General features: G+C 42.0%; 1 protein-coding gene across 1 annotated transcript; it reads right to left on the bottom strand.

The window, feature by feature from the left end:
* Positions 1-4,140: 4,140 nt before the first annotated feature.
* On the bottom strand, positions 4,141-16,867 carry LOC309960136 (keratinocyte-associated transmembrane protein 2). The gene is made up of 3 exons (XM_082836763.1): positions 16,729-16,867; positions 7,318-7,838; positions 4,141-5,619 (listed from the first exon to the last, which is right to left on the bottom strand). Exons 1-3 carry the CDS (start codon positions 16,853-16,855, stop codon positions 5,488-5,490), a joined length of 780 nt encoding a protein of 259 aa, XP_082692889.1. The 5' UTR covers positions 16,856-16,867; the 3' UTR covers positions 4,141-5,487.
* Positions 16,868-18,442: the final 1,575 nt, after the last annotated feature.

Below are 18,442 nucleotides of genomic sequence, written 5' to 3'. Positions count from 1 at the left end.
TTTAACATTATTAAATTACTAAAATATATTTAATATGATAATATATATTAAATCCAGATATATGTGTATGACTATATCTAGAAAAAATACAAATGTCCACCAATAGAAGAATGAATAAATAAATTATGGGCTATTAGTCCAATGACCACTACTCAGCAATAAAAAGTAATAAACTGCTGACAATGCAACAATATGGGTTGAATTTAAAAACAAAAACCAAAAGTAAAAACATTGTGCTAATCAAAAGAAGTCAGACACAAGAGAATACATACTTTTTACTCCACCTATATGAAGTTGTAGAACAGGCAGAGCTAATCTACGATGAAAGAAATCAGAAAATGGTTACCTCTGAAAGGTGAATAAAGAAGCACCTGGAGGGCTTCCCTGGTGGCGCAGTGGTTGAGGGTCCGCCTGCTGGTGGGGGGGTGGGGGGGGCGCGGGTTCATGCCCCGGTCCGGGAGGATCCCGCGTGCCGCGGAGCGGCTGGGCCCGTGGGCCATGGCCGCTGGGCCTGCGCGTCCAGAGCCTGTGCTCCGCGGCGAGAGACGCCGCGGCGGTGAGAGGCCCACGTACCGCAAAAAAAAAAATTACCTTGACCATGAAGAAACAAAGGTGAGGGAATTCCCCGGCAGTCCAGTAGTTGGGACTCTGTGATTTCACTGCCATGGGCCGGGGTGCAATCCCTGGTCAGGGAACTAAGATCCCACAAGCCAAGCAGCATGGTCAAAAACTTTTTTTAAAAAAAGGCGCAATCTGGTTTCTGGCGTATAACATTCATCACACTTCACTGTGACTGCTAATTCCTTTTCTTCTCTGCCTGACAGAGGGCACCATGGGGACAGAGACAGTGTCTGCCTTGACCTACTGGCACCCCCAGCTCACAGCAGAGAGCCGGAGTGAAAGGAGCCCAGGTGTTTGGCTTTCAGTGCGATGCTGTGGTAATGGCAGAAAGTGGACACCTGAGGGTGAACCTCGGCTCCCAAGCCCTGCCTCCGTCCTTGCACGCCTCCCAACCCTCACCCCCGGCAGACCTGCAGGCTTCCTTAGCTCAGGCACGTTGAGGAGCCTAAAAGCAACCCTCCCTGGGGTCCTGGGTCTCACTGCCTTTAGACAAAGTTCTTGGGAACAGCCCAGGGCATGATGGGAAGGACCCTTTAGCCTTGCTTCAGGGAAAGGATGAGGATGGGAAGAGGGAATGGGGTTGGGTGGCTCCAAGGAAGCCCCATCTGTTCCCTAGCAGGTTGTACAAGCCTAGATGACAGGGTATAAACCCAGCTCTGACAAGCTGCATGGTTCCAGCGAGCCCCGGGGGAGCTGGGCAGGCAGTCCCAGGACTGTGGGCAGCTTCTAGCAGCTCCTTCGGGCTCTCACTCCTTGGTGGGCCCAAGGTTCAAGCTGGCTCTTCTGTCGTCAGTGATGTGTTGGAAACTCCTCCCCGTACACAAAGTCCTTTCACAAACATAAATCCATTTTTTCTTCCTGACAAACCCGGAAGCTAACCAGTTGCCCATTTTATAAGGTAGGAGGCTAATACAAACACAGAGCTCAGACCAAAGTCATCCAGCCTTGACCTCATCCCACACTCCTCCTTCCCCTCCATTTCTCCCCAGGTCTGTCTTCCTAGAAGAGCAGGTAGGTGCAACGTGGGCCAGGACGTCCTTAGACTCAGCAAAGCCCAGGGACGTTCAAGTTAGCCCTGGAGATCCCGGACCCTTCCTCACTCCCAGGGGATCAGGAAATGTGTTTGGTCTCTCCCTGGAGGCTGCAAAATGGCATGTGAGGGACTCTGAGTCTAGAGGTCAGGCCTAGGGTGAGAATCCAACCCAGAACTGTCTGACCCAGGGCCCACCAGAGCTCTAACCCACTGCAAGGCACTGCCTCCTTTGGAAGGGTCCCGGGAGTGCTGTCCAATCCACATTCCGAAGGGTAGCCTGGGAGAGAAGCACAAAGGGCCCTATTAGAAGGGCATGCGGGAAGTAAAGGATTCCCAGAACACGGCATCTCTAGGTTTCCCAGCAGAGAAATGAGGGAGTTTTGGGGTTTTGAGAGAAAGATCCATAGGGTTTCAGAGCAGAAATATTAGTGTGTTAGGTAGAGAAAGGCTTCCTAAGGAGCAGGGGCTTTTAAATCTGAAACCTCATCAATAGTGGCAGAGGGGTCTGGGACTCCATAAGAGGGAGCTGGAAGAGAGGTGGGTAAAAGCTGCTGCTTATGGGTCCAAAATCAGGCTCCCTGGAGTCACTTCAGCAGCCTAGACAGCAGGTCACCACCACACAGGGCTCTTGAGAGGGGAGTCGGAAATGGCCCCAGCTCCATTTCCACAATCTATCCTAGCAACTTCCCCTCAAGTAAGTAAATGTCAAGTAAGTAAAACGAGAGGTGAACAGAATCTAGCTACAGACTGACCTCAAACCTCAGGACAGCCCCATTTTCAGCTCCCTTGGAAGACGTCTGGCCCTCACAAGATACTTATAACCTCTTGAATTTCTGCTGGAAAGTTCCCACACCGTTTTCAGCTTACTGCTGAAAAGGAGGCAAACTGTTGCACCACCAGATAGGACTGAGAGAGGGCAAAAGGCGAAAGACAAAATGCAAAGTCAGCCAGAGAGGTAAAGAGAGAACCAGAACACTGGCAGCTGTGCCTGCAGTAACCTTCTCCATCCCCTTCACCTTCACGGGCAGCAGCTGCTTTGATCAGAACCTGGGATTTGAATGAAGAGGTGATATCTCACACAATTAATATGGGCTTTAGCTCATGTAGGAATGTGGATATTCAGATAAAGCTCACACACTACATCTTGGTTCTCCCCCACTGCCTGCAGTGCTAGGTCCCAGATGTTAGTAGTATTAGACTGTATGCTGACTACATGAGCCAGTGCAGGGCCTGTTTTCTCATCTAATTTCGCAAGTATGTCATCAAATGATTTCAAGGGGCCTAGCAGGTGTCAGGCAGTGCTGAGTAAGGGGCTAGAGTTGAGTAAGGGCCAGTCTCAGTCTTCAAGCTCACACTCTGTGGAGCAAACCATAGCGAGGGCCGCCTCCTGCACACATTCTACCAAAGAGCTTGCACTCACCCTCTTGAGTTCACATCTAAAATCAAAACCCCAGTCAAGACATGCCTGCCTGCACAAATTCTAAATGTCTGTTTCTGTCTGCCTCACAACTTTCAACACATTCTTTTTCAGATAAGATACAGAAAGAGGAACTAAAGTGTTTTCTATTTTGCCGTTAGTACCAACATTTGGTGCAGTGCTCCTGGTCTCTCCAGAAACTGACACTGAAAGAAGGCAGCAGACAATACCACATGTAAGTAGGATATATTAGTGCTGTAAGACTCAAATGTGGGTCTTATCTGTGCCATTCAATCCTATTTACGCCTTTGCCTCATTTAACCCAACAAACCAATTCCAGTACAGAAATGTTCACCACAATATTATTTCTGAACCAAAAATTGGAAACCATCTAAACATTCAAGAGGAAAATAGCTAAATAAATTATGTAGCTATTAAATGTTTTTAAAGAATATTAATGATAGGATCTGTTAGGTAAAAAGCAAGATACAAAACGCTATAGAGGTCAAATTCATCTAAAAATTGTTAACATACACATATGTGTGAATTATATACACATTTATAGACCAGTGGCTTGGGTGCCTCTGTAAGACACTGGCAGCATTTTAAATCAATGTACAGTCTGATGCTCCAAGTCAGAGGCTACTTGACTGCAGCACTGGGACATGGGTAGCAAAGACTGTGCCATCCGGAAGCACCCAAGAACCCCAGATCCACTAAGCGGGATGATCCTCCAGGATCGGGGGGCCTTCAACAGGGAGACAACAGGGAAGCTAGGATGCTACAAGTGCACATTGATTTAGCTGCTTTACTTTTCTTTGCAATCCTACTTTGCTACAGTTTTCAATAAACTTCAGTACATAACAGTAAACTAGACCTAAAGTAAGATCTAGAAATGTACGTGGAATTCATAGAAGCACAGTCCTATTGCTAAAAGGAATAAAAGCAAGCTAATCAGCTTACCTTCCTCCCAGACACAGCACTACCCATCTATCACCACCCAAATGAAGGACCCCATGCCAGCATTAAAATGAAACACACTTATAAAATCATGGATTTATAGCTTTGCCATTTATTTTTAAAATCTTATTCAAAATATTAAATAATACAATTTCAGATATGAAAAAAATTACTGCAATAAAACAGTTCAGGTGTATTTCCACTCTGCTTCCCTTCCTTATTATAACAGTAAATTGTCCACCCAAGAGCAACAATGGACTGCCCTGCCTCTTCCACCTCTACACAAACCGCATGCCCACTGGCTCATCTGGGCTTTGTGAGTGGTGTTTAACATATATTAGGGGTTATGTTTTCTAAAAAGTTGTCGTGACACTTGTAAGAAGTCAACCAGGTTTCAAATCACATATTTACATATTGATCAACTCCTTATGATAGAAAGACAGGCTAAAATTAAATACAGTAAATCATTTCCAGTTTCTATTAAAAAAGAACAAGAAAACAAAACAAATACAGGGGGAGAAAGAGTCAGCATACACATATATCCTTCATGTATACAAACAACTTCATTCAGGTATAATTTTAATTTGAAAGACTTAGATACAATATTATTTAAGTGACATGGCCCCGAAAATTTATTCAAACTTACTATAAAAAAAAAAACAAGTGAACAAATATGGTATAATTTTAAACTCTGCCCCTAGCTTGAAAGCTTGGAGAAACCCTTGCTACAATCAGTTGCTAAGTAAAAGCAATTATTCACGTATTTAAAATTTTATGACAATTTCTACCTCTAAATTTAATTCAGTAATTCAAACCAAAAAATGCTCTCTATAACATTTTATTTATGTCTACTGCAAACTGCAGAGTCTCTACTGCAGAATTTCTAGACAAATTTATTAATGTGTTACTTAAAATTGTGGTCAGAATGAGCAATAATAAATTATGTATAAATTATCCAAAAATATCCAAAGCAATTTTCCTGGAAGAAAAAAATGTTACTTATATATAAAGCATTATTACATACATCCTTACATACATAGATACAGTTTGACAGCACAAAGAAATGTGTGCTTAAGAAACAGTATTTGGATGGCAGAAAGAGAATCTGAGTCAGCAGTATCAGATGTGTTAGAATTTAATTGTAAGTTTGGGATCTTTTAAAAGTAGCATTACTAACACTTCCAGAAAAAGAACAATAAAGAAATCTAAAACAATAAAAACAGGTAATGCTTAGCTCCACATTTTGGACACCTGATTGAATTCAACTCTAAAAATGTAGATAAAAAAATTATATACTCCTTGTTCATGAAACTTAACTTCCAAAGCACCAAGGCAAAATAAAGAGAGGCCCACCTCTCATTTAAGTACTAACTGCCAATGGCGAACATCTGCACAATATCATATAAAAAGTCAAGCAAATAAAATTATGTAATAAGCTAACACAAATCACAGTGCTTTAAAATATATAATCATTGGTAATCTTCAGAGAAGGCATTGCCTCATTAACATTCTGGTCTAGACGATGATATTCCACTGTTTTCGAACAAAGACCATCACGCCATTTCCTGCTTTGAACCAGAAGGAAAATCTGGAATAAAACAAAATAAATCAGATATGCAAAAAAGAAAATAGAGGACATGCTAAAAGTTTTTTATAACAAGTGAAGTATCTCTCTCCTAGGTTCCCAAATACAAAAGTAAAATGTCAACAACAAAAGGGCTATTTTGTTTTCCATCTTGTAAACAAGGTGAGACAGTGCTTTTTAATTTTTAATGTACATAGGAATGCCTATTAAAGACTGATTCCTGGCGTCTCTCTTCAGAGATGAGTTAGTAGATTGCAGTGGAGTCGAGGAACCTACCTGTTTAACAAGTCCCTTAGGTATTTATAATAGAGATGGTCCAACACTAAACACTGGAATAAAATATCACTGGCATTCAAAATTTTGTCCACCTACAAATATTTACAGAGCTAGTGACAGACCACTAAACCACAAATAACCAAAGGGTTTGTTTGCTTGTTTTCTGAGTCAAAACAACAAGTAAAATATTAGAATCACTGATTCTCAAAGCTGGAAGGCATTGTGAAATTCTCTGGTCCAGTTCTATCATTTCGCAAGTGAGAAAATCAAGGTCCCAAAGGGGAAGGTGGCTGCCAGGAATAACAAAGCAAGTTACAACAAAGTCAAGACTGAGAATTCCTGGCCAATAAGTATTAAAAAGGACATTGTGGGGCTTCCCTGGTGGCACAGTGGTTGAGAGTCCGCCTGCCGATGCAGGGGACACAGGTTTGTGCCCCGGTCCGGGAAGATCCCACATGCCGCGGAGCGGCTAGGCCCGTGAGCCATGGCCGCTGAGCCTGCGCGTCCGGAGCCTGTGCTCCATCTGCAGCAGGAGAGGCAACAGTGAGAGGCCTGCGTACCGCAAAAAAAAAAAAAAAGAAAAAGCACATTGTGCTTGATCTCCCTTTAAATGTTTAAAAAGCTTAACTATTTAGCTCTGGGACTACACAGTGCCCAGATGAACCTTCACACTAAATTATCCATTCAGTCCTATTTATGCCTCCTCTGCCTCACGTAGTCCAACACACCAACTCCAGTACAGCAGTGTTCATCACAATATTATTTCTGAACCAAAAACTGAAAACCATCTAAATACTCAGCAGGAAAATAGCCAAATAAATTATGTAGCTATTAAATCATGTTTTTAAAGAATATTAATGATATGAAAAATGCTCATGATTTGTTAGGTAAAAGGGAAGATACAAAACTCTATATGAAATAATCAAATTCATTTAAAAATTAACATACACATATATGTCTGAACTATACACACATTTACAGACCAGAAATATACCAAAATGTTAATAATGCTCAGCTTTGGGTAGTAGCTTGTATTTTCTTTTCTACACTTTTCTGTGTCCCTAAAAAAGACATGTAATACTTTAACAACCAGGGAAAAAAGTTATCAAAATATCATAAAGTTCAGTGCTTAATAAATTAGAAGTCTTAAATTAACAATCTCTCTCCACAAGCACTCCCAGTGAAGTAGCGATGCTAAGTTAAGATACAAAACATTTTTTTAAAAAAATCACTGGGCTTTGGTTTTGCTCAATAAAAATATTTTGGCTTCTTTTTTCAGAAGCACATGTAGTAAAGCATTCTGTCTTTCATTTGTTAAAATACACCACAAATTTATAAACTGATATGAATCAGCAGAAGTATTAATAAGAAATATGACTGAGATTATAGAGGGCAACTAGAGGGGGTGAAAAATCCCAAACTTACCTTCCTTTTGTTGTGATATGTAATATAAACAACAGCAACACAAAAAGCAAAAATAATAAGATGGAAAAAGAAATGGCTATCTTCCTCTTCTATATTTGAGGGTGGGGTCTTAAAAGATCTCACTGACTGTTCAATTTCCATATAGCTCCTGTTTTCTTCCAAGGCCTCATTGGACTCATCGTCCCGGGGGCTGGTGGTCCAGTCGTAGTCTGGTTCTCCATAATCTCCATTGTCCAGAGTGTCTTTGGCAGTGGACGGAGAACTATTCAGTGTGAGAAGATCCTCCTCCTCTATGCTAGGATCTTCATTGTTATCAGCTTCCTCTTGGGACAGAGAAGTAGTAGGCGAGGGATGAGGGGACAGAGATGCCACTCCACTTTTTTCTGTACTAGTTGTGTGAGGGAGAGTGATGTTGATTTGGGAAACAGAAGGTTTGGTTTCATTTGTTAAAGCATCCATATTTGGAGTAGAAACATGTGACTTCGGTACAGTCTGGCTCGGCGAATCAGCCTGTGATAGAGCTAAAATAAGTAAATAAAGAACATTAAACTGAAATCTTCAAATTTATCTCCACCAAGCTAGAAGCACATATACCTAAATTTTCCACTAAGCTAGGATCAGCCACCTGTCTTTCTGTTCTGGGGTTGGGGTAGAGTCTGGGTCCTGAAGTCAAACCTCTGTGAAATGAAAACAGAGGGTACAAGCTCTGTGTGAACTTTGCCACTGTGACCTAAAGTCAAACCCCTCTCTATTCTTTCTTTTCTTTTTCTTACAGTGGCAGGCTATGTAATGCAGTAGGTCTCTTATGCTGCTTAAGTTGTTACTATCTGGCAAGGCAATTGTTATCTGATGAATATTTCATTTTTTACTTCAATTTATTTCATTTTAACTTTTTCATTTTTTTATTTCATTTTAAATTCAATGCCCAAAATTGAGATATACATGTAATGCTGTCAGCAATTATACTGTATTTTCCTAGTCCGTTCACCCTTCTACTCCCTTAGCAGACCATTCACATTTCCTCTGTCCTCAAACTTCTAACACCTTCTCTGTTGTCCTCATTTTTAAAGGCTAACATCACTTCCTAATTTCTCTGAGAAAAATGAAGCCATCAAAAGAGAACTTCCATGTACTACCAGAACTCTAGGCTCATAAGTCCAGCTGCCTACCTGATATCTCCTCTTAGACGTCTGTCATTCAAATTAACATGTTCAAAATGAATTCTGACTTTGGCTTCCAGGAAGATGGAGTAGATGTATTTTTCCCTATTCTTCCCACTAAAAACAAATTAAAACCCTGCATATTACATATAAAATAACATAAGATGACTCTGAAAGGTGGAAAGAATAAGGCAGAGTGGTTAGAGACCTGAGGACATGAGAAACAACCCAGTGGTGACTTTTCTGGATTTTCTTTTTACCTCACATATTCCAGACTTGAGCTGAAGAGCCCAGCAACCTGGAAACACCACGGGTGTGGACAAAAAGGGCCACCCAAAAAGCCTGCTCTCTTTTGCCAGGAGATCAGGAGAGAGGCAGCCTAGCAAGAAAGAAAACTTTTAGACAGTGACTGCTCTACTCCAAGCAAACAACACAGAAAAAACTGTGGCTCCACTCACACCTACACCAGCAAAGACCGAGTGGGGAGCCTAGATTTCCACCCTCACCAAGCTGTAATGAGGTGCCCCTTCCCCTCCACAATAGGATGATGTCAGAGGAGGCCTAGTGAACAGTCAAGACTTTAACCATGGTCTAGCAGTAATGAGGCCACCCCCAACAATATGTCAGTGCAGACCATGAGGGGAGCCAAAACTCCCACCCCTACCCAGAACTAACAGGACCACCACCACCCTTCAGGTGCCAACACAGATCAAGTGGAGACCCTAGATTTCTAGCTCTACCTGCCAGTAATGTGCACCAATCCCCACCTCCCCTGCCAGAGCAATGTCATAAAAAGCCAACTAAAAGAGAAAGTTTCAGACCAGAGTCTTAACAACACAAAGTACCACAATTTACCCCATACAAAATACATAATTTGAATAGCCCTTTAACTATCAAGGAAACTGAATTTTTAATTTTAAAACTCCCCAAAATCAAATCTCCTGGCCCAGATGGTTTCACTGGAGAATTCTACCAAATGTTTAATGAAGAATTAACACCAATTCTACACAATCTCTTCTAGAGACTTGCAGAGGAGGGAACACTTCACAATTCATTTTATGAAGCTAATATTATTATCCTGATACCAAAACCAAAGCCACTACAGAAAAAGAAAATTACAGACTGATATCTTTCATGAACAGAAATGCAAAACTCCTTAACAAAATATTAGCAAATAGAAATCAACTTTAGGACTTCCCTGGTGGCGCAGTGGTTGAGAATCCACCTACCAATGCGGGGGACATGGGTTGGAGCCCTGGCCCAGGAAGACCCCACATGCCGCGGAGCAACTAAGCCCGTGTGCCACAACTACTGAGCCCACGTGCCTAGAGCCCGTGCTCCGCAACAAGAGAAGCCACCACAACGAGAAGCCCACGCACCGCAACTAGAGAAAGCCCACGTGCAACAACAAAGACCCAACACAGCCGAAAATAAATAAATGAATAAATATTTTTTAAAAAGAAATCAACTTTAATATAAAGTTCTCTGGTGGCCTAGTGGTTAGGGTTTTCGCTGCCGTGGCCCAAGTTCAATCCGTGGATGGGTAACTGAGATCCCACAAGCCACGCAGTGCAGCCAAAAAAAAAAAAAAAGAAAGAAAGAAATCTGCAATATATAAAAAGAATGATACTCCATGATCACTAAGGTTTATTCCATGGATGCAAGACTGGCTCAATACTCAAAAATCAAAGTAATCCACCATATTAACAAGCTAAACGAACCTCAGCCTAAGTCTCACACCTTTTACAAAAATTAACTAAAAATGTATCACAAATTTAAATGTAAAACTACACAGATTTTTTAAAGAAGATTTAGGACAAAATCTTCAGAATCTAGGACTAGACAACAAATTCTTTGACCTGATACCAAAAATACATAAAAGGAAAAATTCATAAATTGAATTCCATCAAATTTTTTTTAATTTACTTATTTTATTTATTTATCTTTGGCTGCTTTGGGTCTTCGTTGCTGCACATGGGCTTTCTCTAGTTGCAGCAAGTGGGGGCTACTCTTCGTTGCGGTAGAGTAGGGCTTCTCATTGCGGGCTTCTCGTTGCGGTGGTATCTCCTGTTGTGGAGCACGGGCTCTAGGCACACGGGCTTCAGTAGTTGTGGCACGCAGGCTCAGTAGCTGTGGCTCGCGGGCTCTAGAGCACAGGCTCAGTAGTTGTGGCGCATGGGCTTACCTGCTCCGTGGCATGTGGGGTCTTCCCAGACCAGGGCTCGAACCCGTGTCCCCTGCATTGGCAGGCAGATTCGTAACCACTGCGCCACCAGGGAAGCCCAATTCCATCAAAACTTAAAAACTTTTTTCAGTGAAAGACCTTCCTGTGAGGATGAAAAGGCAAGCTACAAAGTGGGAGAAATATTTGTAAGCCCCATACCCAACAAAGGCCTAGTATCTAGAATACATAAAGTGAAAAAGCAAACAATCCAGTTAGAACATGGGCAAAAGACATAAAGAGACGTTTCACCAAAAAGAACATACAGATGGCAAATAAGCACATGAAAAGATGTTAACCATTAGGGAAATGCAAATTAAAACCTCAGTGAGAGGGCTTCCCTAGTGGCACAGTGGTTACGAATCTGTGGTCACAGAATCCGCCTGCCAGTGCAGGGGACACGGGTTCGAGCCCTGGCCCGGGAAGATCCCACATGCCGTGGAGCAACTAAGCCCGTGTGCCACAACTACTGAGCCTGATCTCTAGAGCCCACAAGCCACAACTACTGAGCCCACATGCCACAACTACTGAAGCCTGTGCACCTACAGCCTGTGCTCCACAATAAGAGAAGCCACGACAATGAGAAGCCCGTGCACCTCAACAAAGAGTAGCCCCCACTCACCCCAACTAGAGAAAGCCCGCACACAGCAACGAAGACCCAACACAGCCAATAATTAATTTTTTTAAAAAAACCTCAATGAGATATCACTGCACACCTATCAGAATGGCTAAAATAAAAAATAATGACAATGCCAAATGTCGGCAAGGATGCAGAGAAACAAGATCACTCATATGTTGCTGCTGGTAATGTAAAATAGGACGACCATTCCAGAAAACAGCTTGGCAGTTTCTTAAAAAACTAAATGTGCAACTACCATGTGACCCAGCAGTTACAGTCCTGGGCATTTATCCCAGAGAAATGAAAACATGTTCACATAAAAATCTGTATATAAATGTTTATAGCAGCCTTATTCATAATAGCCAAAAACTGGAAACAACCCAGATGTCCTTCAATGGATGAAAGGTTAAACAAAGTGTAGTACATCCATACCATGGAATATTACTCAGCAATTAAAAGGAACAAACTATAGACAAATGAAACAACTTAGAAGAATCTCCTGAGAATTATGCTAGGTGAAAAAAGCCAATCCCAAAAAGTTACATACCATATGATCCCATGTATCATATTCACAAAATGATAAAATTGTAGAAATAAAAAAGATTAGTGGTTGCCAGGATTTCAGGAGGGAGTAGGGATAGGAAGAAAGTGAGGATAACTATAAAAGAGCAACAGGAAAGATCCTTATGGTGATGTTAATGCTCTGTATCTTGATTGTATCGATATCAGTATCCTGGTTGTGATATTATACTACAGTTCTGCAGGATGTTATCACTGGGAAAAACTGGGTAAAGGGTACACAGAATTTCTGTATTTTATTTCTTACAACTGCAAGTGAATCTACAATTATTTCAGAATGAAAAGGTTAAAGAAATGCATTTTTTCTTCCCACTCCAAAAAGAAAAAACAAAGAAACAAAAACAAAAACTTGTTCTATCTATAGTCTCCCTCTCAGTTAATGGCAACTCCATTTTTCTGTTACTCAAGCCAAAAGCCTTGGAGTCATTATTTTAACACCCCACATCCAATCTGTTTCTCTGCCTTCAAAATATATGCAGAATTTGAAGAGTTTTCACCCCTCCATTGCTACTGCCTAGTCCAAGCCACCACAATCTCCCCTGGATTATTATGGTAGCCTTCTAAATGATCGGTATGCTTCTCCCTTAACCCCTAGTGTCCACTCTCAACATAACAGCCAGAGTCATCCTGTAAAAACTTAAGTTAAAATGACGTTACTCCTCTGCTTAAAACCATCTAGTAGCTCTCCATTTCCCTCAAGAGTGAAATTCAAAGTCTTTATAATAGCCTATAAGATCCTATATGATCTGGTCCCCATTATCTCAATGCTGTTATCTCCTACTAATCTTCCTAACTATTCTATCCCCACTGCCTACTTAACAGATAGCAGGCATTCAATAAATATTTATTGAAAATGCTCAACTCTCACCACAAATCCTACACTGCTTCCCAAGTAGCGTTTTTGCACCTACTACACCCTCTGAAAAGCCTTTCTCATAGTTCTCAGCCAGGTAAGACCCCGCCACTCTTCTAAGGATATCTCCAACATCACCCTATTTGTTGCTGTAACTCCAATACCTAGCACCAAGTAGGAGCAGAATTAATAAATATTGTTCAAGGAGTAAAAATCTGGAAGTTGGGACTTCCCTAGCAGTCAGTGGTTAAGACTTGGTGCTTCCACTGCAGAGGTCAAGGGTTCGATCCCTAGTTGGGGAACTAAGTTCCCACATGCCACAAAACACAGCCAAAAGACACGTGGACGTTATATACAAGAAAACAAACTAGGACTTCATCTGAAACATTTGACGTAAATTAGATCAACCTCCTGGACTGCCACTCCTTCAAATGAAAGAGGTTGATCCAGTCAGCTATAAAGAGTATTCAGAACAAAGTGATAACTCTGACTTTATGGATTTGTTTCGGTTTATATATATATATATATATATATATAAACTTTAGACTTTTACATATTGATATATGTTCCATTTCTACCCTTTCCTATTTGATATCACCTCTCTAGTTAAAACTTAACACTTTAAAATTAAAATTTTTTAATTTAATTCTCTCCTACTGGTACCTTTTTAAAAACTGCCTTAAAAAAAACTATATCAATATTTCTCGAACAAGAATGCAGAAGACCCTGAGAATTCATTCACACACTGCCTTAAAAATTAAATACACATTAAATAAATTTAGGCAACATCTAGGAGCAATATGATGGTCAATGTAGAAAGCAGGCACTTTTGAAATGGCATGGCCAGACTGGGTCAGACAGTGAGCATCCAGTGATCCAAAATAACACTTACATTAACTTCTTTAAACTTTACCAAAACAAAAACATCTGTAAAAAGTCTTACAGATTGCCAAGAATATACCCAAGCACTGAAATTTTAAGAAACCTAATACGGAACAAGTTTAAATAAATCTGATATAGAAACTTTCTAACTTCCTATGCTTACTTGAAGTTTGGAATGCAATATATTCTAGCTAGACTTTAATTTTCTTATTACAAGAGTAATTACTTTGAAATCACTTTACCATAAGGCACGCTTACAAAAAACATTTATATTACCCAAAGCTTTACACATGCTACACTGTACTACAATGGAGCTGCTTCCCTATTAAAAGCATACATGTTAGTTTTCATTTAAGTTATTTTCAATAGGGAATAACCTGAATTTAAAATTGATATATACAAAAACTTAATAAAAGAAAACCATTCCCTGAAATGTCCTAGTATAGTTGGAGCAATGTTTATGGGGCCTTAACAAATAAAAAAAGACAAGAGGACACCTTAATACTCCACACTCACCCTGCTTACCCACACATCAGAAAATTTTCAACCATCTCTTAAGAGAAAAAGTTGTTTTTGAAACTATAGTTACCAGCTACATATTCCCCAAACTGTATATCTTAAGCACTCCAGCAAGAAATATAAATGCTTAAATGTCAGTTTTTTCTTAGATGATTAAATGACCAAAACAACCATGCTACTTAGGAACTTTAGGAACAGGAGTATCTGTATCAACCAGAGAAATCCTCATTATATTTTACTAACAATGAAAGGGCCTTGGGAAAATGGGCCACAGTCCTTTCCCACTGAGTTACAAACACTTCTGGGAGGGTGGTCCAGGTGCCCTGCCCTCACGGCTGCTGGGGAAACCCAAGTAAGTAACCACAGCACTGTAGTACAGGAATGTATGGCTAGACAGCCCCTGTTGGCAAATAAATGAACACTATCCCATTTATACTGTTTTTCATCTGAACTCAAACAAGATTTAGGCAGAAAAAGAAGGATCATGTCTTGACCTGAAATAAAAAAGGGACTACTAAACAAGATACTGCTTAATCATTATAAATTCTTATTAGTGGATTTGTTCCCCCTAAGTCTCAGGCCATGGTCTACAGGTTTCCTCTTTTCTCAATAAAGCCTTCAATATCTTGATTCACAATGTAACATTTCTAAGAAAAGGAATACTTAATCGTGCAGCACTATTTACAATAGCCAAGATATGGAAACAACCTAAGTGCCCATGGATCAATGAATAGATAAAGAAGTTGTGGTACACACACACAGTGGATTATCATTCAGCCACAAAAGAGAATGGAATCTTGCCATTTGCAACAACATGGATGGATCTTGAGGGCATTATGCTACGTAAAATACGTCAGTCAGAGAAAGACAGATATATGATTTCATTTACATGCTACGTGAAATACATCAGTCAGAGGAAGACAGATATATGGTTTCATTTACATGTGGAATCTAAAAAACAAAACAAAACAAATTAAAAATCTAAACTCATAAATACAGAGAACAGAATGGTGGTTGGCGGGGACAGGGGCAGGGTGGAGGTGAAGGGAATCAAAAGGTACAAACTTCCACTTGTAAAATAAATAAGTCATGGGGATGCAATGTACAGCACGGTGACTATAGTTAATAATACTGTACTGCATGTCTGAAAGTTGCTAAGAGTAAATCTGACAAGTTCTCATTATAAGAAAAAAATGTTAACTACGTGTGGTGATGGATGGTAACTAGACTTAGTGTGCGATCACAGTGTATACAAACATCAAATCATTACGCTATACACCTGAAACTAATATGTCAATTATACCTCAATTAAAAAATAAATACTTAAATCCTACAGATCCATTGAAATGAAGCAGGGTTGTCTGGTTAACCCAGGACACAGAGAAGGGGGACCATGTTTACAAAGAATCTCCCTTGTCCCAGAACTCCTCTTCTCCTCCCAAGACCCTCAGGAGTCCAACGCCCCAGCATTCTGGCTCTTTACCAAGCCCCGGAACCTCCCAGTCCTCACAGATGCACCAATACTCAAAGATAGCTCTTTTCCTTTCACTTTCGCTCTCCAAATTATTCCATCGGCTCGGCCCCTACCCACCTTCGTCTTTACCGCTGATCCCACCCGTTCTGGAAAGCCCCCGCCTTCCCTTGGCCCAGCTAAACCCCTGGGCACCCGCACCTGACCTTGGGACTCTCTCTAGACACCACACCTCTTACTCTCGGCTGTCTCCTCAGCACCTGTCCCCTCTGTGCTCTCTTCTAGACCCTCCTAACTCCCATCTCTGTAAAGAAAAAAAAAGAACGTTGCATGCCATTCCAGTTCTACAAGAATCAAGCTATTAGCCACTGCAGTTGCCCACCTACAGTGGATCTGAGGGGAACTAAGGATGGAGAAAAACAGGATGAAGTATTCTGTTTTGGATACACGGGTCCTAGACAGGTAAGATGCATACCTAAGGAAGAATTTCAATAACCCCAGATTCTTGCGTCTTCCCATACAAAGTACTAAAATTATGAACTTCAGATGTCTGTTCTTTATGATGAGCAGTAATCTTTTGATGTTTGACTACATGTTTTTTTCCCAGCAAAAAAATTCATCCATTAACCTGGCTCCTGCCTCACCTCTTCGAACAATTTCTCAGAACTGAGAAACTGGCTACCCCCGCTACAGCCTTCAGTAAGACACTGAATAAACTCACAGTTCTTAACAGTTGTGCGTTTTTGTTTGTAATCGACACCTCCAAGGGATCTTGGAGACCGCATCACCGCCATTCTCTGTGGCAACCCATTTTTCAAGACTCTAGACACCACCACCACTCCTCCCTCCCCGCCCATCTACACGCTCGCTGCCTGGGTCCCTGCAGCTCTCAACCCCACTTCTCAGGCCTCTTGGAGACCCCACCTCCACAGACCCCTTCAGACAGCCTACTCTCCCTCTTCGGGGCTGTAGAGACCCTGCCCCTCTAGACATCGCCACCTGCTCCGGACACTCGGAAGCGCCCGTTCCCTGGTCGGGCCCGTCTTGGCGTTCCGCGCCCGCGCCCGGGCCCTTCCCGCGACCTCCCTACCGCCACGCCCCATTTACCACTGGACGCAAGCAGAAGCGCCAGGACCAGCGGCAGCGCCAGCCCTCCGGGGAGCTGGATGGCCGGCCTGGGCCGCAGTTTCGCTTGCTGGGCGCTCCTCATCCTCCTCAGGGTGGCGGCGGCCATAACGGTCTCGGTTGCGAGCCTGCGCTGTTGCTAGGCTCTACGTCATGACGTCAGACACTGCGTATGGCATCGCGGCCGTAGGCGTTTACGTCCCAACGTGATGACGTGTCAGCCTGGAGTGGGGTTCTGGGAGCCGGAAATGAGGGAGAGTGTTAGCGGGAATTGGGGCAAAGGGAAGCGCCAGAAACTCGGCTGCAAGCTAAGGATGTATTGTGTAAGGTGTGAAGAGAGTCAGAACGAGCCCCTTCTTCCCACGTGATGAGCTAGTATCAGCTAATAACTTTTAGAACATTTTTAGAAGGAGTATCCATCTGTGTAATAGACTGATCCCAAAAGAGAAGTAACCGCCCTCCCCCTCCCAAAGGCAAAGGGGGACCTCACTGCTGGCGCAGTGGTTAAGAATCCGTCTGCCAATATATAGGGTACACGGGTTCGAGCCCTGGTCCAGGAAGTATCCCGCATGCCGCGGAGCAACTAAACCCCTGTGCCACAGCCACTGAGCCTGCGTTCTAGAGCCCATGAGCCACAAATACTGAAGCTCACGCGCAGGGAGCCTGTGCTCCACAAGAGAAGCCACCGCAATGAGAATCCTGAGCACCACAACAGAGCGTACCCCCTGCTCGCCGCAACTAGAGAAAGCCCGTGCGCAGCAACAAAGACCCAATGCAACCAAAAATGAGAAAAGGCAAAGGAAATAAATGTTGAGTGGGTGGTGGAATTTTAGGTTGGTGGAATTTTAGGTTAAGTGTTCTATTTTTAACATTTCCCCATAATCATTTATTACTTCAACAAATACTTAGTACCTCTCCATATTTCAATATACAGCACTGAACAAAACACTTTTGTGGAATTTATTTTTCTGTGAGGGAGACTATCGTGTAAAATACATACTATATACAATGGTAAAGGTATTATGGAGGAAAAGCAGGGAAGTGGGCTAGGAAAGAGGTGTGCAAACAGCTTCCACATTTCCTACAATAAGCTTCTTTTAAATGTTGTTAACTTAAACCCCCCAGAATATGAAAGTGCAAATTTAGAAACTTCCAGGAAGTTCCCTTAGGGCCCTAGCCACAATGCTTTGGTCTGTGTGTTCTGTGAATATTTTCTTAATGTCTATAGGCTTCAGCTCGTAAAATTACATTTGATTGATTTGCAGGAAAATCAGCATGGCATGAAGCAAGACATTTATTTTACCCCACAGCTTCACCACTCTGGTCTCCATGATTTCCTCAGAGGATTGCTGCTATCCCCCAGAGACAGTTGAACTGCCTCTTTGAAGAGAGAAAAGCCTGTGTTCTCCTCAATCTGGTTTCCTTTAACATTTTATCTGGCACTAGTGACCGCTCAAAAACACAAACTCTGTGTTAAGAAAACTAAGAGGTCATTCATCTATTCATTTCCTTAAGCCCACCACAAGCCCAGATAGACTGAATGGTGCACTTATTGCAAAACTTCCAGGGTAGCCAGGGTACAAAGTCTTCCCAAGTTCCCCAGGAGCTTTCCCTCTGTGAGTACAGAAACCTTCACTCAGTTTAACGAATAAGCCTCTCAATTCTAGCTTCTGCATGTTGGGAGATTCAGACTTAA

Source organism: Leucopleurus acutus (genome assembly GCF_964270905.1).
Source record: "Leucopleurus acutus genome assembly, chromosome: 3".
Lineage (NCBI taxonomy): Eukaryota > Metazoa > Chordata > Mammalia > Artiodactyla > Delphinidae > Leucopleurus > Leucopleurus acutus.
This window is presented reverse-complemented; position numbering and strand designations above follow the sequence as displayed.

Coding starts and splice junctions, on each gene's coding strand:
- LOC309960136 (XM_082836763.1), bottom strand. CDS start 16,855: ATGGCCGCCGCCACCCTGAGGAGGATGAGGAGCGCCCAGCAAGCGAAA. Junction 7,839..16,728: donor GCTTCTGCTTGCGTCCAGTG/GTAAATGGGGCG, acceptor TACTTATTTTAG/CTCTATCACAGGCTGATTCG. Junction 5,620..7,317: donor CATATCACAACAAAAGGAAG/GTAAGTTTGGGA, acceptor GTTTTATTCCAG/ATTTTCCTTCTGGTTCAAAG.